The 27,822-nt window shown below is 38.8% G+C and overlaps 1 protein-coding gene across 6 annotated transcripts in view; it reads left to right on the top strand.

Annotated features, from left to right (window-relative positions):
• Positions 1 to 27,822, top strand: part of Lin28b (lin-28 RNA binding posttranscriptional regulator B) — a 110,399-nt gene that overhangs the window by 61,448 nt on the left and 21,129 nt on the right. For all 6 annotated transcript variants that reach the window (XM_085842805.1, XM_085842807.1, XM_085842806.1 and 3 more), the window contains one exon: positions 875 to 946. In XM_085842805.1, coding sequence (XP_085698931.1) covers positions 875 to 946 — 72 coding nt within the window. The remainder of the gene's footprint in view (positions 1 to 874; positions 947 to 27,822) is intronic.

The raw sequence follows: 27,822 nt of genomic DNA, 5'->3' as shown, positions 1-27,822 counted from the left end.
TGCTGTCAGGGCAATTGAATCTGTTTTCTGTGCTTTGAAGTCAGCAACACTGTATCAATTCTTATGTGTACATGTTTGGAATGTTTTCTGATTATATGCTTCGGATAAATGTTTACTACTGAAAATCTGCACCAGAGTTTATATATGAAAGTTTTTGGTAACTGGTTTTAAGACACTGTCCAAAAACAAAGCAAAAAGTACAACGAATAAAAGAGAGACAGCTTACTGAATCTTAGTCTTTTTTTTAATTATATAGCTACGGACCTCACTGTTTTTTGTTTGTTTTGTAACATTTGACTGCTGCGAATGTGGACTTTAATTATAGAAAAAAATGGAAAGTCATTAGGCTTAGTTTAAAAAGCAATGTAATCTGTAATATCATTTACTTCTTTACACTTGGTTTTCCTTGCTATGACAAAATACTTGATAAAATTAACTTAAAAGAGGAAATGTTGTATTTTATCCACCTCATGACTGTTGGAAAGGAGAGAGAGTTGGCAGAGACCCAGGAGGTACATCCTCAGTGATCTATTTTTGCCAACTAGGCCCCACCTCCTTAAGTTTCCAATTACCCATTAAGCTATTTTGAATTAATCCACTGATGTCACTTCCCATACATAGTCCCTACTTTTGAACACTGTCGCACTTGCGCCAAGTCGTAGTATGAGCTTCTCTAAAACATTTAGATTCAAATTGTAACATTCCTTAAAGTACCTCGTGGCAGCTGTTACTTTAGTGTAGTTTGCAGAAGCAAGGATGGCAGCTGAGAGATCAGTAAAGGATGGTTTTTCAGTGTACCAGAAAGAGATGGTGGTTGTTTAGATTGAGGTGGTAGACATAGAAGTGGTGAACAAAATTCCTGTATGTTTTGAAGGTGGAGACGGCAGGATTTACTAATGGATCAGATGTGGACTGTGAGAGAAGAAGACTCCAGGATTATTCCAAGGTTTGTATGGCTTGGGCAACAAGAAAGAAGGAGGGACCGGTTCCCAAGATGGGGAAAACTGCAGGATGGGCTTGGGGTGTGATGAGTCTTCCAGAGGGTTACAAGCATAGTGGATAGGAACATAATATGGGCTGCAAATAAAGTTTGTGCAGCAGTTGGTGAAATGATGTTTATACCCATAATGCAAGGAAAGAGGAATAGCTCTGGGTTATTGTAGTACTGGGAAGGAGCAGTGAAAGAGACTGAGAAAGCAGTGACAACTGGAGGGTCTTCTAGAATGGGTTTTGTTCCAGAAGAGGGGAAAGAGAAGTCAAGGAGGTGAATATCAGGGCTGTATGGAGATGCTGATTATAAATGATCGAGATGACCACTGAGCCTTCACCCACTTGGCAACGCAGAAGTCACAGATGTACATGGCAAGAACAGCTCTGTAGACTGGTAGGAACAAAACCTGGGGATCTTGTTGAACAGAGTGGGAGAAGAGGAAGCAGAACGGGGTGCATTTTCTAAATGTTAGGAAATTACAGAACATGTAAGTGTTCTGTAATAGGAAGGAAAGATTCAGCATGCAGGAGAGAGGAGGGTGGTGCCTGCAGTGACTTCTTGGAGTGGTTGTAAAGACAGAATGTAAAGCATAGCTCTGAGATCTGCCTGACCTCCAGACAGGTAAGTAGATATGAAGATGGAACTAGATGACCTATTGTACCATTTTATTCTGCTTGCTTGCTGCAGACAGACTTACCAAGAAAGAAGGTATACACATTGTGAGAAAAAAAAAAAAAAAGATTTCAAGGCTGTACTGGAAACTCACATGAATTTAGAGTAAAGTTAGCCTGTTGTGTTTCCTCTCACCAGCACAGACTTCATGGTTACTGTTCTAGTTGCTGACATCTTGTCTTACTCTGGTTAACACTGACACAGCTGATGTTTGATGACTCCCACTCCTTTGTTCTGTTCAAGATGCTGTAATCCTTGTCACCAGATTCAGCAACTCTAGTTTTCCACGTGTCACTTTTTATAAAATATTAGAAAAACAGGCCAGATGAGGTGTTACAATCCCAGCATTTGAAAACACTAAACTTGAGGCCAGTGTGATCTAGACAGGAAGTTACAGGCCAGCCAGGGATACATAGTGAGACCCTGTTTCAATCAAAACAACAACAAATATAAGGAGCCCTCCAACAGAATGTTCAGATAAGCATGGGGATCCCTGAGGAGAATGAGGGCAGATTTAACAGTAAGGTAGCAAGAAGTAGAACTTGGGATAGGAAGATGGCTGAGTATTTAAAGAGCTTGACAGTCAGAGTCCACTTCTCCTGTACCCATATAAAAGCTGTGTGTGTGTGTGTGTGTGTGTGTGTGTGTGGTAGTCTGCCTGTAATTCCAGTGCCCAGTTTGTCCCTGGAGCAAGCAGGCTAGCTAGATTCTGAATCAGTGGACTTTAGTTCAGTTGAGAGATCCTGCGTCAAATAAAAAGGGGGAGCATAATAAAAAAAAGATCCCTTTTCAGCCCTGGGCTTCCACATGGATTCACACATATGTATCTGCAATCCTACACACCTGCATACATATGTGTACATACCACATACAAATACGTAGAAGAGTATATATAAAAAGTAAAGAAATGGGTTTTATCAACTAATGGCTATGATAATTACCAAGGCAGTGATTTGTTTTTTGAGAGCTTTGATGACTATTGATTTCTTCAGTGAATATTAGTCATGTGTACTTCCTGAAACAAAATAATTATTATAAGACTTCTTAATCAAATTTCATGCTTATTCCAAAATGTGTGACACAACCAAAAAAAGTCTTATAAAATGTTCTGAATTTCATAATGCTTCTATATGTTTATTTTCCCTTTTTATTTTACTTTATTTTATTGTGTTATTGTATCTTTTTTTTTTATTTAGTTATTTTATATATATGAGTGCACTGTTGTTGTCTTCAGACACAACAGAAGAGGGCATCAGATCCCATTACAGATGGTTGTGAGCCACCGTGTAGTTTCTGGGAATTGAACCTAGGACCTCTGGAAGAGCAGTCAGTGCTCTTAACCACTGAGCCATCTCTCCAGCCCTTGTTATTGTATCTTAAACCAGCTGCTTTGGGATTAATTTGTTATATTGTCAGCAATACATTCTATGACTATTATTTTCTTCTACTTTACTTCCTACCATGAACATTTTCAAAACACAGGGAAGTAGAAAAAGCAGTGCAGTCAGCACTCCTCCATATTGATGTTAAAATACACTTCATATATTGTACATTGTAATATGTGTTACAAATTCCATAGTACTTTCCCACTTATCATATAATGCATTCCCTAATAGGTAATAGTCCATGTTAACATCTCTTAGGGCTGGGGACATGTAGCTATGCAGTGGTAGTGTGCTTGCTTACCATGTTCAAAGCCCTGGGTTTGATTCCAAGCACTGCAAAATACATACATACATACATACATACATACATACATACATAGTTACATACATATTCCTCATTTGTCCAAAACTTGTGTTTTATGACTTAAAAAAATAACAAAAAACAGACAACAGATAAAGAACATGTGTTTGGGAGCATGAGATATAGCTTAATTGGTAGTGTGCTTGTTTAGCAAGCATGAACTCCTGAGCTATCCCCAGCATTGCAAAAACAAGCTTCATTATATACACTATAATTCCAGCTCTAAATCTGTATTCCAGATACAGAGGTCTGATGATCTACTGATTCAAGGCCATCCTTTCTCTGTATATCAAATTTAAGAATAGCCCGGGATATATGAGACCCTGTTTCAAAAATGAAACAATTAATTGTTGAGGTGGCTGAACCACCCAAGATTCATGAGACCCACATGATGGAAGGATAGAACCAAATCCTACAAGTTGTCTCATGTCTTCATACTCGCTCCATGGTCTGCATGCACTCATGAGCCTACAACATGTACACACTGACATCCACAGTAGCTAAACAAATGTAATTTTAGACCCACACACAAGCATGCTTTAGTTCATTTTTATGCCTTAGATGTCATGCTATTTAGAGCAGTACTTCCCTACATAGTTCATTGTTTCAGGAGTAGTCTGTGACAGTAACTTGAACAGACAGTGTTAGTTGTCTTGGAAATGGACCCCAAATGCTGAATCCATCAAATAGATTCATTCCACTGTCCCTAAACTTGCTTCTCTTACTCTTACATTGCTTATAAATTAGGAGGACGGTGCTAAGTTTTTTGAAACTTGAATTTAACCAAATTCTTTCTGTCTGCCTATTCACTTAAAGTCAATAAAAGAATGAAAGGTATGAGTTTTGAAGCACTGGGGTGAATCCAAATTGTAGTTTGTGTTTGTGTGCTAGCCCTTCAAAGATAGATTGAGGTTATTCATTTTCAGTAAGGCTGTCACAGCAGTCATGTTGTGTGCTATTCTATCATCAGATGCCACAGAGGCATTAAATTTTCCCACTAGTGATAATTTTTAATTTTAACCATGTGACCAAAATGTTATGGGGCAAACTTCTCCACTTCATTTTGTAATTAGTAAACATTTTGTTGCGGGGAAGATGTCTTAAGACATCAAGTCATCCATTCTTCATTACACTGAAAGTTTTTGATTTATTTCTTAGTCAGAGCCATTGGTTTCTAGATTTCCCCATGATTTATAATCTATAGAATCTTTATTGACTCCAGTGCTCAAATTTCCACTTCTAGCAACATCTTCTTGATAGCTTCTATACCTGTTTAACAGGTTCCTATGATATTTTTTAAGTATTTAGATACTCCCTTAAGCAACTTTTGAACTTAGAGTTTTCAAATTTTTGAAAGAATGTTAGGGCTGAGGACATGGATATGGGGAAGTTCTTGCCTTGTTATGTACAAGGCCTTGGTCTTAATGCTGGATACTTAAAAAAAAAAATGACAGTAGGTAAGTTGCATTGGTTCACTGAAGCAGAAAAAGGCAGAATTCCAGTTAAAAACTTTTTAAGAGGGGCTGGCGAGATGGCTCAGTAGGTAAGAGCACTGACTGCTCTTCCGAAGGTTCAGAGTTCAAATCCCAGCAACCACATGGTGGCTCACAACCATCTGTAATGAGATCTGATACCCTATTCTGGTGCATCTGAAGACAGCTTACATATAAATAAATAAATAAATCTTTAAAAAAACTTTTTAAGAGAAAAATTAATATTAGTATATCTTTGTATGTTTTGCTTGTTTGGAATGTTGATTTTACTTATCAACTTGTCATAAATAACCATTTTTCCTTTTATGCACAGTTCTGTGAATGCTTATACATCTACATTACCCCTCTGACCATCAAGGTTTACTCAGAACAGTCAGTAACCCCTCCTCCCCAATAAAAAACTTCACACTGCTGTTTATAGCTACCCATCCCTAATCTATAACTGTGATAACCAATAACATGGTATTACATATTGTTATTGATTTTGTTTTTGTGAATGGCATATGAACAGATATGTTTCACAACCTTTTAAATTTTCCATTTTTCTTTTATTATAATGCTTTTGAAATTTATCTGAGATGTTGAATGTATCAGTAGTACATTATTCTTTTATATTGTTGGCTAGTATTCCGTTATGAGGCTCTAACAGTGTCTGTCTAAATCTTCTGTGGAGGTATTGTGGGTATTTTCTAGCTGGGACAGTTACGAACAGCATCTAAAAAGATTCATGTACAGGTTTTTGTGAATATTAGTCTTGGGTTTTGGAATGGGATTTCAGTGTAATGGTGGTCATGGATGTGTGTTTAACTCTGTTTTTACAGAGGAATCATATTCTCCTGCATCCCTGACAGAAGTATGTGAGCCACCTGCTATGCATATTTGCCAATAATTGATGCGTTTCAAGTGAACCTGAGTTTTGCTACTCTATATGTAGTGGTCATGGTTATAATTAGGGTAAATTGTAGTGGTTAGAATTTCATTTCAGTAATGGCTGCTGATGCTGAACATGGTATTTTGATGCTATTATATTTATCCTCTGATGAACTGTTTGTATTTTTGCCCATTTTTTTCTGAGTTATTTATTTTCTCAGTAGTACTCTGAGAATTTTTAATATACACTGTGGATGCAGGACATTTGCCAGATAAATATTTTCCAATATTTTTCTATTCTGTAGCTTGTCTTCCTCTCTTGTAAATAATCTTATAAAGTAAAAGTTTTTTATTTTGATGAAGAAAGTTTAATTAGTCTTCATTTGATGTCATGCTTAAGAATTTTTTCCTTGAAAGTTGGATATGGTGGTTCATGTCTTTAATCCCAGTACTTTGGAGGAAGAGATAGGCAGATTGATGAGTTTGAGGCGAGCGTGAAAGTCTTCCATGTTAGAAAAGATTCCTTACAATGTTAGATAAAATAATTTTGTATTTACTACTTAGTTTGTTTTCTGTTCATCTTCAGAAGTATAAGAATAAGAAAACCCTGTTGCTTTCCTCATTATAAACTGGAGATGGCTGGTGAGAAATTAGAGACCTAATGCTTTGTTCTTAAGAACTAGCCTAGTCTTTTCTAAAGAACACAGTTTACTATGAAAAAAGAAGTCAATTTTAACAGATTTTAGGTAGGCTAATAAACTGATTATTTTGTCTGCCATTGTATTTACGTGACACAATTCTGTCAAACTACATTTTGGAATTAACTATTTCATTATAAAATTTTAGTTTATACTTACAGATTTGTGGAATGACTAAACTGACTTGCAGCAGTGACAAAATTGGTCTAGAAATCTTTGTGCAGATGAAGTGACTTGATAAATAACTAGTAAATGACACACATGTGACTTTTAAGAACATTTGTAGTGAATTCATGTTGGGAAGATGTGTCTGTGGGTATAGACATCTGTTTCTGGGACTTGTCTGCTTACGGTTTCACTTTTTCCCTCTTTTAATCCTGTCCCGTCCCTAGCACAGTGACTGTTGTCTTTGTTCTCCTTAACCTTCCACATCTTCTGATCCAACCATACTCTGATAATTATGGAAAGCCTTTTTCAGCAGTGGTGACTTAGATTTTTTTTAAGTAATTTATATTTTAAAAAATAAGAATATTCCAGTGCTTCAAATGAATGTGATGTAATATTTAATTTTTAAACTATATTAGCATATGAGTACTTTTTCATCTTCTACATAACTTAAAGTAGTATTTTGTTTCTAAAGAATATTAATTGCTAAGGTTTTTTGAGTGGAAAGGCAGAAAATCCCTTTATTTCTTACTATTAAGAGTCTTTAGTTCAGGATGGTTTTTATTTATGCTTGTTTCCGAATTTGGCATGCTTGGTAGGTCAATATTGAAATGACACATTATGATATGTTGTCTTTTTGGCCAAAAAGACCAGGTTGAGTATAAATAGAATCTAATTATATGATATTTAATTTAAACTCAGAAGAGCTAAGCACACACATGCACACACTCCTGGTCTTTTACATGGAGATGTATGATAGTTGATTTTACACAAGCATGTGTATTGGACTCAAGATTATTTTAAATTTATAAGAAAGTTTTGGAAGAGACTTGGATTTAGGAGATTCAGCAGATGTTGCCTAGTGAAGAGCTGTATGTTTTCTTTTCCACATGCAAAGTGTTTGCAGGGCAGCCTCTTCATCAGAACAGGAGAGCTGTGAATTGGGTGGTGGTAGCTCTTCCCTCAGTCCACTTCTGCACTGTTAGAATGTTCCCATTCATTATCTCCACAGGATAATTTGGAGGTTTCTAGTTACTTTACGTGGGAAATCTAATGCTACAGCTTTTGTAATCTTAATAGCATTCCTGAAAATAATAAGCCCATGCTTAGACTCTGTTGTTTTACTCTAAGAACTCCTTCAGTGGTATTATTTCACATGTACTATATCACAAAACCTATTTCCAAAAGAAAATTCAGTGCTATTTAGATGCTAGAGATGTTTGAAAAAAAAAGTAAATCAACGGATTCCAATAAATAACTGTTTCACCCTGATACTTCTGTGATTAGATTTAGGAATTTGCTGTTTAGTAGGTTCCTATTGTGGCAGAGAAATCTTTCAGGCATGAATTGATAGGCCAGATCCTTTGAGGTCTGTCTATGCTGACCTATGACCCCTATTCTTACAAGATCAACATCTGAGGGCAGGAGATTAAGGCACTTTAAAGACTGGAATGGTAAATGGGATGGAAAAATTAGCCAGCACATTTTGGGTGCAAAACATCAAAGTCATCAAATAGCTCGCTTATTTTAAACCTGGCTTATGGGTGTAACAAGCTAATTTTACCATGCCTGTTGGATTCAGAAAAAAAGTTTAACTTTAGGGTATTATTATATCATACTACATTTAGGCTGTATGATATAGATGAAGTTCATACAACTTAACTTCAAAATATCAGGAAATGCAAAATAATGTCTCAATAGCAGTTTAGTTTAATTTATGACTAGTTTCGATATTTATTTATTTTGAAAAACCCACATTTTTTAATATTTACTATAAGATACTTATTAATAATGTTAGATAAATAATGTACTTTTACTGCCTCAGAATTGGAAGTTCCTGAACTGCATGCAGCTCTGGGTAACACTGATGAATTGCAAGAAAAGGCGACTTTTTTTTTTTTTTTTTTAAGTTGGGTGTAGAAAATAGAAGAAAAAGCAAACATTGAGACAATTTGTTCTTTTCTCCTGCTTTGTCTTTTTGAATGTGCTGTTTAAAGCTTTATATCCTGCCTCTTTAAAAGCATTTCTTAAGCTATCTAATGATTTGCTTCTCGTATAGTAATTTCAAAATTCGTGTGTTGATCCTTTGTTAGAGATTTCCCACAGCCCTTCATTTCCCATTTGTACCCTGGGTAGCTGTGAATTTGCATCCATACTCTGAACAACAACTAACGGCTACAGCTGGGTAACTGATGTTGCTTCCATGTTTTTGTTAAACTATGGAGCACCCATGAAAATTAAAAAAAACAATAGTATACCCAAGTCTCTTCAATTTTTTTTTTCACTTTTAAAAATTCTAACCCCAAATGTCTAATTTTTAGGTGGGTTTTCTGTCCTTTCTTGTGATGATTTGGCCAGCGTTCTTTAATGAGGCAATTACCGTCATTTCCTCCATTCACATTCTCTTAGCAGATGCTCTCCCTGCTGTGACCTCTGTGCAGACTAGGCAGACAATGTGCCGTTCTCATCACCCTCTGCCAGACACTGTGTGGGGCTGAGCTTCATCTCGGTGTGGCAGAGGTCTCCCCAGACCTCTAATGGGAATGGTCAGATGCCAAGTGGCGAGCAAGCAGAATTTTAAGTTGATTTTCTAATCATCGTTTTGTTGTAAGTGTGATAAATGTAGAATGTCTGTATGGAAAAAACAAATGGAAGCAATCTAACTAATAGCATTGGAAGGACAATATGGACTGCATTGTTTCAGTGTAAAGTTCTAATGAGAGATGGATAACTTAAACTACAAGATCATTGTGAAAAAGGAAATATATGTAGGCTCTAGTAATAACTATGTGTGTTTTATCACTAGAATGATAGCCCACTACCACTGGACTGTCTTTAGGCATGTTGTAAAAAGAAGCATGATGGCATTGTTTACATGTTAGAAATTAATCATAAATTCTTATATATCATATTTCATAGTTGTGGTATCCAGTTTTTTTTCCTGTGAGAACAGAATAATGTATGATCAAATTGAATATTAGTCAACAAAAATTTCCCTATGTGCTGTTAAATCCCTTCACTGAAATAGTAGTCTTATATTTCAGTTTCAAGAAACACAGGGGACTAGCTAAGGTTCCATTAATGAGAGACAAAGCTAATTCTGTTCTCATGAAGCTAAAGAGCTCTTAGATATTCTTCTACATTTATAGTAGAATTTAACATTTTCAGTTTTGTTAAATAGATTAAGAACATGAACTACTGTCAATGGTATTTTGTTACTATAATAAGATAATTTTTTTAATAATTTATATTAATTTTATATTAATAATGTATAGCATGTAACAATTTCTTCATATACTTGTTGGAAGTAGTAATTAGGTAAAACAGACTACTGTTTTTGTAAAATCAGATTCATCATCAGCAGGTTACCATATAATGTCCTTTTAAAAAACATACATTTTTACATGTTAGATTTCTAAAGTTATGTCTAGTTTGAGGGCTAGGCAGGAAGCTCAGTCAGTAAAATACTTGCCTTGGAAACCTGAGGACTTGAGTTTGATTCCCAGAACCAACCTACGAAATCCTGTGGAGCTGTGTGTTCATAATTCCAGGGTGTTAGAAACAAGCAGATAAATCCCTGTGACTCAGTAGCTAAGTAGCTAGGTGGTGGCCCTGCCTACTCCGGAAGTTCCAGACTCAACAGAGACTGCTCAAAACAAGATAGGGGGGCTGCAGAGGTGCATCAGCAGGTAAAAAGCATAAAAATCTTGTGACTTGAGTTTGGTGTCTTGAACTCAAGTAAAAAGCCAGATGCTTGGTAATCTGTAATATTAGCACTTTAGAGGAGGCAGAGACAGAACAGCTGGTTATCCTGGAGTGCACAGTGTAGGAGCAGAAGCAAGAGAGACCCTGACTCAGCAACATGGAAGGTGAAAGCCAGCTCTGAAAGTTATACCTGGGTCATCAACATGGCTCAGTGAATAAAGGTACTTGTCAACAAATCTGACAACCTGAGTTTGATCCCCAGAACCAATGTAATAGAAGGAGAAAACCCAATCCTCCATTGTTGTCCTCTGACCTTCCCACATGAGCTTGCTACACATTCACCTGTGAGCATACACACACACACACACACAGAAAAAAACAAACTGGATAGTACCTAAAGAATGATGGCTGAGCTTGTCTGCTGACCGCAACACACATTTTTTTCTTCACACACTTACACATGCATACAGATACATAATGAATTGTTCGTATAGCTAAAATAAACAGAGAACACGGATTAAATCTGAAAAAAGTCAATGGAGTTGTATTCTATTTTGTTTGTATGTGGTTTTGTTTGTTTGTTTTTTGTTTGGGGGGTGAGTTTGAGATAGGGTTTCTCTGGAACAGCACTGGCTGTCCTGAGCCAGTATGGCGTTGAACTCACAGAGATCCACCTGCCTCTGCTTCCTGAGTGCATGCACTACTGCTGCCTGGTGAAGAACAGTCATTTTAAAAGTGCTTTGTTCTGCTGGTTGTTATTTTAAACTGAGTTAGTAAGGGAAACAAATCAGACATTTCCCTTGCTTTTCGGAGAGAAAGCACATCATTGATGGGGGTGAGTAAAAAATGGTTAGTATCCAGGGCTGTGAGCATGGTGCAGGAATAGTAGAGCTCTCATGTTCCATGGGACCTTGGTGTTTCCAGCAAATTTTCCACATAATTTTGATACACAAACATTGTGCACCATCCCCCCCCCGCCCCCCGATTTAAGGCTGTAGGATGAAGCTTTTTAAGTCAAATAAAAGTGGTCTTAGGCACATAGGGATGTAAGTGCTCAATCATAGAATCAAGAGGGATTTAATTCCCAGCATTTCTGACAGAAGCCCAGCATTGATTTTATTGAGCTAGAATACAGTGCCATCCTCTGGTCTATTAAATATGCTGGGGAGTCACATTAGCCCCATGCAGACCATAAGCAGCAAAGATAAAGCGGGCATGGTTCTCAAAAAGCTGTATCATTCTCTGATGAGGACTTAATGGGAACACTTTTTTATCATACACATCAACAGCCTGCTCAGAATCACCAGACAGAGAGCCATCCTGGGGTTTGTCAGCTCACCACCTTCCTTCATCCCACATTCTACTGCATCTTGTCAGTTCTGTGTGTTTATTTCAGTATGTCTTTAGATTTCTGCGATGGAGGCCAGCCTGGTCTACAAAGTGAGTTCCAGGATAGCCAGACAGAGAGCTATACAGAGAAACCCTGTCTCAAAAAACCAAAAAGAAAAAAAAAAAAGAAGAAAAAGAAAAAGAAACTGCCCATGTTGTTTGTTTCTGTTCTTCCTGCTTTACTCTTTGCTGACTAGTTCACCTGTGCTCCTCAATTAGTCCTTAGTTTTGACCTTTTTCCTAGTATTCCCATAACCTGTCTTGCGTTTTTTGCTGTATTTCTTTTGAATGCCAATTGAGTTCCTTTAGAATATCAGCCAAGATCTCTGTTGTCATTGTCTTTTATCATTGTTTTTTCAATTCTGTTTGGCATCTTAAAACCATGTTTTTAGTCCCAGAGAATATCCTCTGATTCCAAACTAACTTTGTGGTAAATTAACTCCACATGCCAATAGAAACTATATTTTCTAGAAACATGCAGCATTCTCCCTCAGATTACTTTGTATGGATTATTGCTCTTCCATTGTGTTCTTTCCATTAAAAGCTTTTCATTACTTTTAACTACATGCATGTAATTAGGTACATCTGTACCTGTGTGTGTGGAGGCCAGAGAATGACTTGGAGGAATCAGCTCTCCCTCTAATGAATGGGTCCAGGGTATTGAACTTAGGTTGTCAGACTTGGCTGCAAGTGTTCTGTCCTTCTGAGCCATCTCACCAGCCTGTTTTTTTCACTATTAATGTGATCACAGAGCTGGCTTTTGGCTCTCCTTGAAGCTATGTTTGGAAGGTATGGTGTCTATATTTGTGAGGCCATACATTTTAAGTCAGTAAGTCAATTTTGTATATACTTTTAAAAACTGTAATAACTAAAATTTATATACATTGTAATAACTACAACAAAATAACTTTCTGCTTAAGGAGATGAGGATGATGGAAGAGCAAAGGAAGTAGCTAGCCTCTCTGCATACCTCTGTTCTTTGGAAGAGCAGGGTCTCCGTGGGGATAATGGTTTTTTTAATTTGGTTTTTCAGGTTTTATTTCAGGTTACATGTGAGAGTGAGTGTGTATGTGTGTGTGTATATGCACATGCGTGCACCATATGAGCCAGGGTGTTATAACTTATTAATAATGCAGTTTAAGTAAATATTGGGCAGTCTACTAAGGTTTGGATAGAAGTGGTCAGTGATGTAGATCCATAAGGATTCTTTAGATCTTATGAAGTCCAAAAGACATAAGAGATGTTAGGGATGACAATTTGGGTGAGCTTTTTGAAGTTCAGAACCATCAGATTCTTGTTATTACAGCTTTTAAAGTGTATATAAAATTGACTTACTGACTTAAAATGTATTTTTTCATGAATATTTTAATATACTGTTTGGCTTTTTCCAACTCTTTTAGCTTGTTTATCCAAACATATCTTTATTATTATAGAAATAATACAAGAATATTCTATAAAACTTAAAAATAACACATACCATATAATTTTGTTTGTTTTATAGCAGACGTTTGTTTTTCTCACAGTTACAGAAACTGGATGTTCATGATTTGGTGTGTGCATCCATAACTTGGTGTATACATCCATGACTTGGTGTGTGCATCCATGACTTGGTGTGTGCATCCATGACTTGGTACATGCATCCATGACTTATTTCCCTGCTGTTCTCATAGTCTCATGCCTTTTCTCTGAACACAAACTCTCATGTCTCTTCCTCTTCTTATTAAGTGCTTATTGAGTTCCATGTAGTTCTTTTAAGTAGTCTGTCCATAATAAGTCATACCAGGATTGGGACTCACCATATAAACCTGGTATGAGAAGCACAAATTGATTATTACTTCTTCAATTTTCTTGCCAGATTTTTATGCTTTATGTGTCCCTAGACAACTTACAGCTGAGTCTTACAATTTTAAAATCTTTTAAATTTTCATTAACATTCTTTTACAGTGTATTTTATCATGTTTTCGCTCCTCCAACTACTTTTAGATCTTCACCATCACCTTACCCACCTAATTTCATGTTCTTTCTCTCAGTGAGGGAGGGAGGAGGAAACACAGTAACAAAATACCCCCAAGTGAAAATCAAAATAGACAGCCTAAAGTAAAGAAAATCATTAAGCCAAAACACGTAGCGCACATACAAAAGAACACAACACAATGATGGAGGCTGTTTTGTGTTGGCCAACTACTTCTGGGCATGGGCCTGCCCTGGAGTGTGGGTAGTGTATCCAGTGTCACTTGATTGGAGACAACTGAATTTCCCTTTCCTAGCCGGTATCTATTGCAAGGAGATTCTGGAGATTGCTGAGACTTCTTCTCAGCACTAATTTTGTCTGATGTGAACCTTTGCTGACCTTGTGTATGTGTCATGGTCTCTAGGTTCAGATTTGTAGCAGTCATGTTAGGTCTAGAAGACATTGTTTCCTTGGAGTCCTCTACCACCCCCAGTTCTTACAGTCATTACCCTTCTTCAACGTTCCCTGAACCTTGAGGGGAGACGTTTAATACAGACATCATCACATTTAGAGATTAGTGTTCCAGAGTCTCTCTGCTTATTTCCCCGTTATGGATCTCTGTGTTAATCACCATCTACTGCTAGACAAAGCTTCCCTATTGAGGGTTGAACATTGCTCTGTTCTTTGTGTTTGACAATATAAAAGTTCAAGTGATTTTATTGCTATTCCTTTAGCAGACTAATAACAGTAGGTCTATACCTATCTGATCGCAGGTTCTTGGCCATTTTTGCTGTGTAATATATGAGTTCCATTTCATAGACTGGGCCTTAAAATTAATCAAAAAGTAATTGGTTACTTCCATTTGTGTCACTATCGTATCCCAGTATATGTTGCTGTCTTAGTCAGGGTTTGTGTTCCTGCACAAAACAACATGACTAAAAAGCAAGTTGGGGAGGAAAAGGTTTATTCAGCTTATACTTCCACATTGCTGTTGAGGACTAGAATTCAAGTAGGTCAGGAAGCAGGAGCTGATACAGAGGCCATGAGGGATGTTATTTACTGGCTTGCTTCCCCTAGCTTGCTCAACTTGCTTTCTTATAGAACCGACCCTCCCACCCTTGATCACTAATTGAGGAAATGCCTTACAGGTGGATCTCATAGAGGCATTTCCTCAAGGGAGGTTCCTTTCTCTGTGATAACTCCAGCTGTGTCAAATTGACACACAAAACCAGTGAGTAAAATTGCAGACAGGTCTCTGTTGTAGGTGAAAGGGTTTGTAGCTGGGTAAAATTGATTACTTTTCTACTCCAGGAGCCTGCAGAGTACCTTCTTCTTCCACCACCACGAATAGTTAGTCAGTAGGGGTAAATTTTCTTTTTTTTTTTTTTTATTACGTATTTTCTTCAATTACATTTCCAAGGCTATCCCAAAAGTCCCCCATACCCTCCCCCAACTTCCCTACCCACCCATTCCCACTTTTTGGCCCTGGCATTACCCTGTACTGGGGCATATAAAGTTTGCACGTCCAATGGGCCTCTCTTTCCAGTGATGGCCTACTAGGCCATCTTTTGATACATATGCAGCTAGAGACATGAGCTCCGGGGGTACTGGTTACTTCATAATGTTGTTGCACCTACAGGGTTGCAGATCCCTTTAGCTCCTTGGGTACTTTCTCTAGCTCCTCCATTGGGGGCCTTGTGATTCATCCAATAGCTGACTGTGAGCATCCACTTCTGTGTTTGCTAGGCCCCAGCCTTGTCTCACAAGAAACAGCTATATCTGGGTCCGTTCAGCAAAATCTTGCTAGTGTATGCAATGGTGTCATCGTTTAGAGGCTAATTATGGGATGGATCCCTGGATATGGCAGTCTCCTTTTGTCCATCCTTTTGTCTCAGATCCAAACTTTGTCTCTGTAACTCCTTCCAAGAGTGATTGTTTCCTATTCTAAGAAGGGGCAAAGTGTCCACACTTTGGTCTTCATTCTTCTTCAGTTTCATGTGTTTTACAAATTGTCTCTTATATCTCGGGTATACTAAGTTTCTGGGCTAATATCCACTTATATCATTTGAGTTCTTTTATGATTATGTTACCTCACTGAGGATGATGCCCTCCAGGTCCAACCATTTGCCTAGGAATTTCATAAATTCATTCTTTTTAATAACTGAGTAGTACTCCATTGTGTAGATGTACCACATTTTTTGTATCCATTCCTCTGTTGAGGGGCATCTGGGTTCTTTCCAGCTTCTGGCTATTATAAATAAGGCTGCTATGAACAAAGTGGAGCATGTGTCCTTCGTACCGGTTGGGACATCTTCTGGATATATGCCCAGGAGAGGTATTGCGGGATCCTCCGGTAGTACTATGTCCAATTTTCTAAGGAACCCCCAGACTGATTTCCAGAGTGGTTGTACAAGCTTGCAATCCCACCAACAATGTAGGAGTGTTCCTCTTTCTCCACATCCTCACCAGCATCTGCTGTCAGCTGAAGTTTTGATCTTAGCCATTCTGACTGGTGTGAGATGGAATCTCAGGGTTGTTTTGATTTGCATTTCTCTGATGATTAAGGATGTTGAACATTTTTTCAGGTGTTTCTCAGCCATTCGGTATTCCTCAGGTGAGAATTCTTTGTTTAGTTCTGAGCCCCATTTTTTAATGGGGTTATTTGATTTTCTGGAGTCCACCTTCTTGAGTTCTTTATATATATTGGATATTAGTCCCCTATCTGATTTAAGATAGGTAAAGATCCTTTCCCAATCTGTTGGTGGCCTTTTTGTCTTACTGACAGTGTCTTTTGCCTTGCAGAAGCTTTGCAGTTTCATGAGGTCCCATTTGTCAATCCTCGATCTTACAGCACAAGCCATTGCTGTTCTATTCAGGAATTTTTCCCCTGTGCCCATATCTTCGAGGCTTTTCCCCACTTTCTCCTCTATAAGTTTCAGTGTCTCTGGTTTTATGTGAAGTTCCTTGATCCACTTAGATTTGACCTTAGTACAAGGAGATAGGACCGGATCACTTCCCATTCTTCTACATGATAACAACCAGTGGTGCCAGCACCATTTTTTGAAAATGCTGTCTTTCTTCCACTGGATGGTTTTAGCTCCCTTGTCGAAGATCAAGTGACCATAAGTGTGCGGGTTCATTTCTGGGTCTTCAATTCTATTCCATTGGTCTACTTGTCTGTCACTGTACCTGTACCATGCAGTTTTTATCACAATTGCTCTGTAGTAGAGCTTTAGGTCAGGCATGGTGATTCCACCAGAGGTACTTTTATCCTTGAGAAGAGGTTTTGCTATCCTAGGTTTTTTGTTATTCCAGATGAATTTGGAGATTTCTCTTTCTAATTCGTTGAAGAATTGAGTTGGAATTTTGATAGGGATTGCATTGAACCTGTAGATTGCTTTTGGCAAGATAGCCATTTTTACAATGTTGATCCTGCCAATCCATGAGCATGGGAGATCTTTCCATCTTCTGAGATCTTCTTTAATTTCTTTCTTCAGAGACTTGAAGTTTTTATCATACAGATCTTTCACTTCACTTCCTTAGTTAGAGTCACGCCAAGATATTTTATATTATTTGTGATTATTGAGAAGGGTGTTGTTTCCCTAATTTCTTTCTCAGCCTGTTTATTCTTTATGTAGAGAAAGGCCATTGACTTGTTTGAGTTAATTTTATATCCAGCTACTTCACTGAAGTAGTTTATCAGGTTTAGGAGTTCTCTGGTGGAATTTTTAGGGTCACTTATATATACAATCATATCATCTGCAAAAAGTGATATTTTGACTTCATCTTTTCCAATTTGTATCCCCTTGATCTCCTTTTGTTGTCGAATTGCTCTGGCTAGGACTTCAAGTACTGTGTTGAATAGGTAGGGAGAAAGTGGGCAGCCTTGTCTAGTCCCTGATGTTAGTGGGATTACTTCAAGCTTCTCTCCATTTACTTTGATGTTGGCTACTGGTTTGCTGTAGATTGCTTTTATCATGTTTAGGTATGGGCCTTGAATTCCTGATCTTTCCAAGACTTTTATCATGAATGGGTGTTGGATCTTGTTGAATGCTTTTTCCACATCTAACGAGATGATCATGTGGTTTTGGTCTTTGAGTTTGTTTATATAATGGATTACGTTGATGGATTTCCATATATTAAACCATACCTGCATCCCTGGAATAAAACCTACTTGATCAGGATGGATGATTGCTTTAATGTGTTCTTGGATTCGGTTATCGAGAATTTTATTGAGGATTTTTGCATGTATATTCATAAGGGAAATTGGTCTGAAGTTCTCTATCTTTGTTGGATCTTTCTGTGGTTTAGGTATCAGAGTAATTGTGGCTTCATAGAATGAGTTGGGTAGAGTTCCCTCTACTTCTATTTTGTGGAATAGTTTGTGCAGAACTGGAATTGGATCTTCTTTCAAGGTCTGGTAGAACTCTGCACTAAACCCATCTGGTCCTGGGCTTTTATTGGCTGGGAGACTATTAATGACTGCTTCTATTTCTTTAGGGGATATGGGACTGTTTAGATCGTTAACTTGATCCTGATTTAACTTTGGTACCTGATATCTGTCTAGAAATTTGTCCATTTCGTCCAGGTTTTCCAGTTTTGTTGAGTATAGCCTTTTGTAGAAGGATCTGATGATTTTTTGGATTTCTTCAGGATGTGTTGTTATATCTCCCTTTTCACTTCTGATTTTGTTAATTAGGATGTTGTCCCTGTGCCGTATAGTGAGTCTAGCTAAGGGTTTATCTATCTTGTTGATTTTCTCGAAGAACCAACTGTGAGTTTGGTTAATTCTTTGAATAGTTCTTCTTGTTTCCACTTGGTTGATTTCACCCCTGAGTTTGATTATTTCCTGCCTTCTACTCCTCTTGGGTGAATTTTCTTCCTTTTTTTCTGGAGCTTTTAGATGTGTTGTCAAGCTGCTAGTGTGTGCTCTCTCCAGTTTCTTTTTGGAGGCACTCAGAGCTATGTGTTTCTCTCTTAGAAATGCTTTCATTGTGTCCCATAGGTTTGGGTATGTTGTGGCTTCATTTTCATTAAACTCTAAAAAGTCTTTAATTTCTTTCTTTATTCCTTCCTTGACCAAGGTATCATTGAGAAGAGTGTTGTTCAGTTTCCACCTGAATGTTGGCTTTCCATTATTTATGTTGTTATTGAAGATCAGCCTTAGTCCATGGTGGTCTGATAGGATGCATGGGACAATTTCAATATTTTTGTATCTGTTGAGGCCTGTTTTGTGACCAATTATATGGTCAATTTTGGAGAAGGTCCCCTGAGGTCCTGAGAAGAAGGTATATCCTTTTGTTTTAGGATAAAATGTTCTGTAGATATATGTTAACTCCATTTCTTTCATAACTTCTGTTAGTTTCACTGTGTCCCTGTTTAGTTTCTGTTTCCAGGATCTATCCATTGATGAAAGTGGTGTGTTGAAGTCTCCCACTATTATTGTGTGAGGTGCAATGTGTGCTTTGAGCTTTACTAAAGTTTCTTTGATGAATGTCGCTGCCCTTGTATTTGGAGCATAGATATGCAGAATTGAGAGTTCCTCTTGGAGGAATTTACCTTTGATGAGTATGAAGTGTCCCTCCTTGTCTTTTTTGATAACTTTGGGTTGGAAGTCGATTTTATTCGATATTAGAATGGCTACTCCAGCCTGTTTCTTCAGACCATTTGCTTGGGAAATTGTTTTCCAGCCTTTCACTGTGAGGTAGTGTCTGTCTTTTTCCCTGAAATGGGTTTCCTGTAAGCAGCAGGATGTTGGGTCCTGTTTGTGTAGCCAGTCTGTTAGTCTATGTCTTTTTATTGGGGAATTGAGTCCATTGATATTAAGAGATATTAAGGAAAAGTAATTGTTGCTTCCTTTTATTTTTGTTGTTAGAGTTGTCATTCTGTTCTTATGGCTGTCTTCTTTTTGGGTTGTTGAGGGATTACTTTCTTGCTCTTTCTAAGGTGTGATTTCCGTTCTTGTATTGGTATTTTTCTGTTATTATCCTTTGAAGGTCTGGATTCGTGGAAAGATAATGTGTGAATTTGGTTTTGTCGTGGAATACTTTGGTTTTTCCATCTATGGTAATTGAGAGTTTGGCTGGGTATAGTAGCCTGGGCTGGAATTTGTGTTCTTTTAGTGCCTGTATAACATCTGTCCAGGCTCTTCTGGCTTTCATAGTCTCTGGTGAAAAGTCTGGTGTAATTCTGATAGGCCTGCCTTTATATGTTACTTGACCTTTCTCCCTTACTGCTTTTAATATTCTATCTTTATTTAGTGCATTTGTTGTTCTGATTATTATGTGTCGGGAGGAATTTCTTTTCTGGTCCAGTCTATTTGGAGTTCTGTAGGCTTCTTGTATATTCACGGGCATGTCATTCTTTAGGTTTGGGTAGTTTTCTTCTATAATTTTGTTGAAGATATTTGCTGGCCCTTTAAGCTGAAAATCTTCATTCTCATCAACTCTTATTATCCATAGGTTTGGTCTTCTCATTGTGTCCTGTATTTCCTAGATGTTTTGAGTTAGGATCCTTTTGCATTTTGTATTTTCTTTGTGTGATGTTCTCTATGGAATCTTCTACACCTGAAATTCTCTCTTCCATCTCTTGTATTCTGTTGCTGATGCTTGCATCTATGGTTCCAGATTTTTTTCCTAGGGTTTCTATCTCCAGCGTTGCCTCATTTTGGGTTTTCTTTATTGTGTCTACTTCCCTTTTTAGGTCTAGTATGGTTTTGTTCATTTCCATCACCTGTTTGGATGTGTTTTCCTGTTTTTCTATAAGGACTTGTAACTGTTTAGCAATGTTCTCCTGTATTTTTTTAAGTGAGTTATTAAAGTCCTTCTTGATGTCCTCTACCATCATCATGAGATATGCTTTTAAATCCAGGTCTAGCTTTTCGATTGTGTTGGGGTGCCCAGGACTCGGTTGGGTGGGAGTGCTGCGTTCTGATGATGGTGAGTGATCTTGATTTCTGTTAGTAGGATTCTTACGTTTGCCTTTCGCCATCTGGTAATCTCTGGAGCTAGTTGTTATAGTTGTCTCTGGTTAGAGCTTGTTCTTCAGGTGATTATGTTAGCCTCTATCAGCAGACCTAGCTCTATCCTTAGTTTCAGTGGTCAGAGTACTCTCTGCAGGCAAGCTCTCCTCTTGCAGGGAAGGTGCCCAGATATCTGGTGTTCGAACCTGCCTCCTGGCAGAAGTTGTGTTCCACTCACCAGAGGTCTTAAGATCCCATGGAGGGTCCTGTGAGAAACTTGGGGGTGTCCAGAAACTCAGCGCACAAGGAACCCTGGTGCTGGAGTGGACCGGAAGGGACTTGTGCCCCTAATCAGGCCGGGTTATCTGCTTCCCCAGTTAATGCAGTCTCAGGTCCTGCGCGATTGGATTGGAGCAGACACTGTGTTTCACTCACCAGAGGTCTTTGGATCCCGTGGAGGATCCTCTGCGTGTCCTTGCAGGTGTCCGGAGACTCCCCGGGCCAGGAACCCTGGTGCTGCAGTGGCCCAGAAGGTGGTTGGATGTCTGGAGCTGGAAAAGGTTTCTGTCTCAGAAGTTCTGTGGCTCCCGCCTATCCCAGAAGCTATCCGCTTCTGTGTGCACACTCTCCCCTGTGCAGACTACTTTTCGGAGGTGTCCTGGAACCAAGATGGCTCCTGCTGTTCCTGAGGCAAAAACCTTCCGGGTCGGATGGACAGCTGTCCTCTGCCCGGGGAGGTTGTCAGATGTCTGGAGCCCGAAACGGGCGCTGCCTCAGAAGCTCTGTGGCTCCTGCCTGTCCCAGAAGCTGTCCGCTTCTGTGTGCACACTCTCCCCTGTGCAGACTACTTTTCGGTGGAGTCCAGGACCGGTAAATTTTCTAGATTGGCATCAGCTCAACTTCTCTGGCTGGCTGGCTGCTGGCTTGCTTGTTTGCTTGCTTGCTTGCTTTCAAATTAATGACATCATTTAGTCGTGTCTTTAGCAATAGTAAATTACCAACAGCTTATGGAGAATAACCAATAGCTTTGGCAATAGCCTGTGATTTGGGGGGTTGGGTTGTCTACGGAATCCCTTTGGCCAATGACGCAACATGATATAATCCGTTTCTGGCACTGGACATCTTAATAGGTGGTATGTGATACCCAGTTAGGACATTGTCAACTCCACTATATGTTGTTACATTTAATTTTTTCATGTATTTTAGGAGGTGCTACAGTAGTAGGTTTCCATATCACTTAAAAAGGCTATTGGTGTTATTTGTCCCTCCCCTTAGTTCCTCCTTTACCCTGCTTTCCTCTTCCCTTTATCTCCTCCCCATTTACTTCTCTGGTTTCTCCTTTATCTCTTTGCGACACTGTATTCTACTTCCCCTTCCTTGGAAGATTCCATTTAGATCTGGGTTACCTCACTTGGGATGATCACTTCTATGTCTATTCATTTACCTATTAATTTCATAATTTCTTTTTTCTTAATAACTGAATAATGTTCTACTGTGTAAATGTTCCATATTTTCATTATCATCTAGTGATATATAATGATTGATGAACATCTAAGCTGTTTCAAATTTCTGGCTATAATATAGAGAGCAGCAATGAACATGTATGTACAACTCTCTCTGTAGTGAGAAGAGATTCCATTGGGAATCTAATACCATTTATACCAAGGGGTGTAGGTGGGTCTTGTGGTACACCAATTTTCAGCTTTTAAGGAACTGCCACACTGATTTCTGTAGTGGCTCTGCCAGTGTGCAGTCCCCCAAGCAATGGAACCACGTCCCCTTTCCTTGCATCCTCACCAGCATTTGCTCTCATGTGTTTTATTACTCTTGACCATTTGGACTGGTGTAAGAAAACTCAAGTAGTTTGAATTTGCTATTCCCTGATAGCTAAGAAATTAGAACATTTTAAAAGTGTTTCTCATCCATTTGTGTTTCATCTTTTGAGAACTTACTCTTTAACTTATAGCCTGTTTTCAAATCTGGTTATTAGTTTTCTTGATGTTCATTTTTTGTTTTGTTTTGTTCTTGTTTCTTATTCCTTATATATTCTTGATACTAACTCTCTATGAGATTGTTAAGATCTTTTCCCTTTCTGTAGGTTGTCACTTTGCAGGAATGATCATCTAGCTTTCCTAGGGTCACGTTTGTTAATTGTCAGTGTAGTGCTTGTGCTGTTGTGTGCTGTTCAGAAAGTTCTTTCCTGTGCCAATGAGTTCACACCTACTCCCTACTTCCTCTTCTGTCTTGTTCAGGGCGTATGGTCCTATCTTGAGGTCCTTCATCCATCTGGAGTTCAGTTTTGTGTGGGGTGATGAGTTTAGAGCGATTTTTATTCATTTACAGGCAACCATCCAGTTTGACCAGCACCCTTTGATGATTTTAAGCTCTACTGCAGAGCTATGGAAATAAAAACAACATGGCATTTTGGTTATAACAGACATGTTGATCAGTGGAATGGAATTGAAGACCCAGAAATCCACAGGCATATTTACAAACTTGCATCACATCAAGTTGACTTTAGATCCCATCAAGTTGACATCAGAATTAACCATCTACTCCTTGCCACTTTGACACCAAAACGCATAACTTTATAAGCTTTCACCTGTATCTCATAGGCTCATAGCCACCTCATAGTGCGAAATGCATTCATTCCAACCTTAAAAGTGCCTATAGCCTGTAGAACGGTGTCCCAAACTTGAGGTGTGTCTTCTTCTCACTTCAGTTAATCTGCGTGGGATTCTTTTTCACAGGCCTGCCTGGAAGCTAACCTAACTTTAGGTGATTCTTCACAGGATTGTCTTGTAGATGATTCCGGCCCCCTTGGAGTTAACAAACTGAATTAACAATCACATCCTTTTACAATCTGCTGGGGCTTGAACTTTGGGCCTTGTGATTAGCAAACATTCAACTGCTGAGCTGTCATGCAGCCCTTTTTATCTTGTTAATGTTGGTAAGGTAGAGCAGTGGTCCAGTTTTCATGTCTGATACTGGTAATTTTTTTTCTTTCTCTCTTGTTTGTTATTTCTAGTCCATTTCCACAGGAAATGATCCTTTCAGGGGTACCTTTAATTTTCTATTTTTTCCTCATCAGTTTTTTTTTTTTAATTACGTATTTGCCTCAATTACATTTCCAATGCTATCCCAAAAGTCCCCTATACCCTCCCCCCACACCCTCATCAGTTGTTTCTGTTCTTAATTTGTTTTACTTAATTTGAGATTCTTTTGCTATTTTCTTTCTAACTTCTCTAATAAACTACTGATTTTTAAGGTTTTGAACTTCTCAGAGATAGAAACACCTGAAGCTCTAACTGTCTCAGGCATATGCCACAAAATTTAACATTTTAGAGTTTTTTATTTTAATATCTATTGTTCTGGCAAGATTTCAACCTGGTAAAATTGTTGATATTAGTTGCTTTTCTAGATGTGGTCTGCCCTGGGCAGTGTTCTGTGTATTTAGAAAATATTGAGTGCATTATTTTATTGTGTTAGTTAGATAGTATTGTTTGTTAGTGCAGTCCAAATTTTCATCTTACTGTGTAATGTCTCCTTTTTTATTGCTTATGGAAAAGGGAATGTTAATTTTCAACTGTGATTGCTGTTTTCTCTGCCTTCCTTTGAGTTAGGAGTGTCTGTTAAGAGACTGGGAAAGGGTCTTTACCAATCCTAAATCTGGTAGGGGACTGATATCCAATATATACAAAGAGCTCAAGAAGCTGGACTCCAGAAATTCAAATAACCCCATTAAAAATGGGGTACAGAGCTAAACAAAGAATTCTCAACTGAGGAATACCGAATGGCTGAGAAGCACCTGAAAAAATGTTCAACATCCTTAATCATCAGAGAAATGCAAATCAAAACAACCTTGAGATTCCACCTCACACCAGTCAGAATGGCTAAGATCAAAAATTCAGGTGACAGCAGATGCTGGAGAGGATGTGGAGAAAGAGGAACGCTCCTCCATTGCTGGCTCCAGTTTGTGTTATGCTGACATAAAGCTGCTACTTATTAGGTGCATTCATTATCATCTTGCTTGCATTGCTCTGAGAAAAATAATACACATAAGTTTTCTTATTTTTTCCTTATTTGAAAGGTTCGTGCATGTGTATAATGTTTCTTGCTTACAGTTAACCCTCCCCCCTTACTCCCTCCCACTTCCCACATGGACTCTACCAACAACACATCTCCCTCTCAACATCTTGTCCTCTTTCAGAAAAACCAAAACTTTTTTTTTCTTGTATAGCCCACAGATTCCAATTACTAATTCTCCTATCTACTGGGACAAGGGCAACCTACTCATAGCTACAGCCCAAAGTAAAATGACTCCTTTTCCATCAGTAGCTATCAACTGATAATAGTTCCTTAGCTAGGGACAGGGCCTCAGCATCTGTTCTGCTAGCCATGCTGGAATTTTGACCGACTTTGTTCTTGGGCTGTGACTTGATGGAGTGCCACAGCTGTATCATGCCCACATAACAGTATCTCCCAGCTTTCCTTCTGGGGCGGTGTGAATAGGTATGGTCCCATAAGCTCATGTGTTTGAGTGCTTGGCCATAGGGAGTGACACTATTAGGAGTTACGACCTTGTTGGCATAGGTGTGGTCTTGCTGGAGGATGTGTGTCACTGTGGGGGTGAACTTTGAGGTCTGCTGTGCTCAGTATGGCACACAGTAAGGTACACTCAGTATGGCACATAGTCTCCTTCTGTGATCTTTGGATCAATATGTAGAACTCTCAGCTCCTTCTCCAGCACCATGTCTGCCTGGATCCTGCCATGCTTCCCACCATAATGATAATGGACTTTGGAACTGTGAGCCAGCTCCAGTTAAATGTTTGCCTTTATAAGAGTTGCCTTAGTGATGGTGTCTCTTTACAGCAATGAAACCCTAACTAAGACATTTACCCATCCTCTAGCTCTTAGATTCTGTTTCCCACCTCAACATAACATTTTATCATTTGGGAATTCCACACAATATAACCCTTCACACTCACTTCCTTTCCTCCCAGGCCTACCTTCCCATTCTTGTGCCTTCTCCCAAAATAAGAAAAAAACAAAACAAAACACCAAGTCCAGTTTGTGTTGCTCATATACTCTCTGGAATACGGTCGAATTTCCAATGGCTCAGCTGTTAAAGATAACTTAGTCCTTCCCAAGCACACCACCCCTGTACCCCAGAAGCCATTATCTGTGAAGAGCTACATTTTAGTCAGAGTTTTTAAGGACTTTCTTCAATAGTTTCCTGTCTGGACTGTTTCTTTTTGTTGATTTTTGAGAGGAAAGAGGTTGTCACAGAAGCCTTCAGTGTCTCTCATTCTCAATTATGACTGCAGTTATTGATAACAACTTCAGAAGAAGCTTCCTTACCCATAACAGCTGCTGGCAGCATAGATCTTGACTTCTGTATGGTTTCTGGTGGTAGCACGGACCACAGGCATCCAAAGTCTCCAGCAGCAACAAGAAACACAGACCCTAACGTGGTCTCTGACAGCAGCATGGACCACAGACGGACATCCACCTGGTCTGCAGCAGCCCTGATCATAGTTATCAGCTTGGCCGCAGTGGCAGTGTGAAGCACAGTCATCAAGGACATCAACACGGTTTCTATAAGCAGCATGATCACAGACACCAACAAGGCCTCGGGTAGCAGCACAGACCTCAGACATCTACATTGCCTCTGGCTGCAACACCAACCACAGAGATCACAAAGCACCATGGATCACAGACAACTACCACAATCTGCTGCAGCAGCACAGACAGACCACAGACAACCCCCTCCAGTGGCAGCACAGACCGTGGAGGTCTTTACAGGAGGCTTAATCTGGAAAATGAACAGGTCTTCATTTTAGATGTCTTCTTGCTCAGAGTCAAGGTGATCGTGTAGTGCTTGGTACATTTGGGGGCAGAACCTGTGTGAGCTCCAGGCTGGTATAGACCACCCTGCTGGGCAGAACCATTCTCCTTTGCTTCAGCCAAGCTCCCACACCTATTATTCCTCTGCATCTCCAGTTCCTGAAAGAACTTTTTAAAAGCATCTTCCTGTAAGACCTGCCTTTTTTCAGTTGTTCTGGAGATATTGTGCACTCTGCAAGGTCATCCTCTGCTACTGCATCTCCCCTCAGAGCCTCCAAGAGTCTCTCAGGTTTCTTAGTGCAGGCAGCTGATACCATATGGAGTCTTGACTCCCCTACACATGATTTTTTTTTTCTGTTTTGTAACAGGAATTGAGTCCCCCACCCCCTGTTGTTCCTTTATTTTGGTTTTAATTATTTGAATTAGAACATGGCAAATTGTGGTTTTCTTTGAATTCATCATTGAATTTTATTGAGTTTTGTTAGTTTGTTGATTTAAGACTTTCATAAAACTTGGGAAATTTGACCATTATTTCTTCAGGTGCTCTTGTATGGTTTTTTGTGGCTTTGCTGTTATTTTGAAACAGGTTTTGCTGTTTAGCTCTCAGACTATAGACTTCTGTTTCAGCCTGCCTGCCTGCATTACGGATGTGTAACACCATGCCCAGCTTCCCCTGTTACCCTCTCTGTCCCTCTCTCCTATCACCTCCCAGTTACTAATTGCACTTCTCAGACTATTTTATGATTGCCCTGTATATCACAGAGCTCCTATTTGGTTTCACTTGGTTCTTAATGTGTTAATTAGCTCTTTGAGAACTGTATATAATATATTTTGATCATACTCACCTCTTCACTTCTCCCCCTGACTTCTGCACTGCTGAACAAATTGGACCTAACTAGTTATTTAAAAAACATTAAATAACTAGTTAGGTCCAATTTGTGCCATTCATTTGCTCCTAGGTGTGGGGCCATCTACCACACATAGTTGACCTCTGTTTTTGTTTTTAAAATCTTCTCTTTGTAATCAGTTTCTATCAATGCTTCTGTCACCAATCCTTAAGTTTGCTGATTTATTTTTAAAAATCCTCATTTATTAGTTTTGTATGTATGTTTACACAGGAGTGCTCTGGCATATGTGTGTAGGTCAGAGGACTGTTTTTAGAAGTTAGTTCTCTCCTTCCACCATGGTGTTCTGGAACTCAAAGGCATGTTGTCAGGCTTAGTGGCAAATACTTTCATCAGCTGACCCATCTTGGCAGCCCAAGATTACTGCTTCTTCAGTTTCTTAGATATTTTTACTCTATTAGTAAGTTTGTTCATTTTAAACATTGTAA

The sequence above is a fragment of the Mus caroli genome, unplaced genomic scaffold (genome assembly GCF_978045245.1).
Source record: "Mus caroli unplaced genomic scaffold, Mus_caroli_1 scaffold_9, whole genome shotgun sequence".
In the NCBI taxonomy this organism is placed as follows: domain Eukaryota; kingdom Metazoa; phylum Chordata; class Mammalia; order Rodentia; family Muridae; genus Mus; species Mus caroli.
This window is presented reverse-complemented; position numbering and strand designations above follow the sequence as displayed.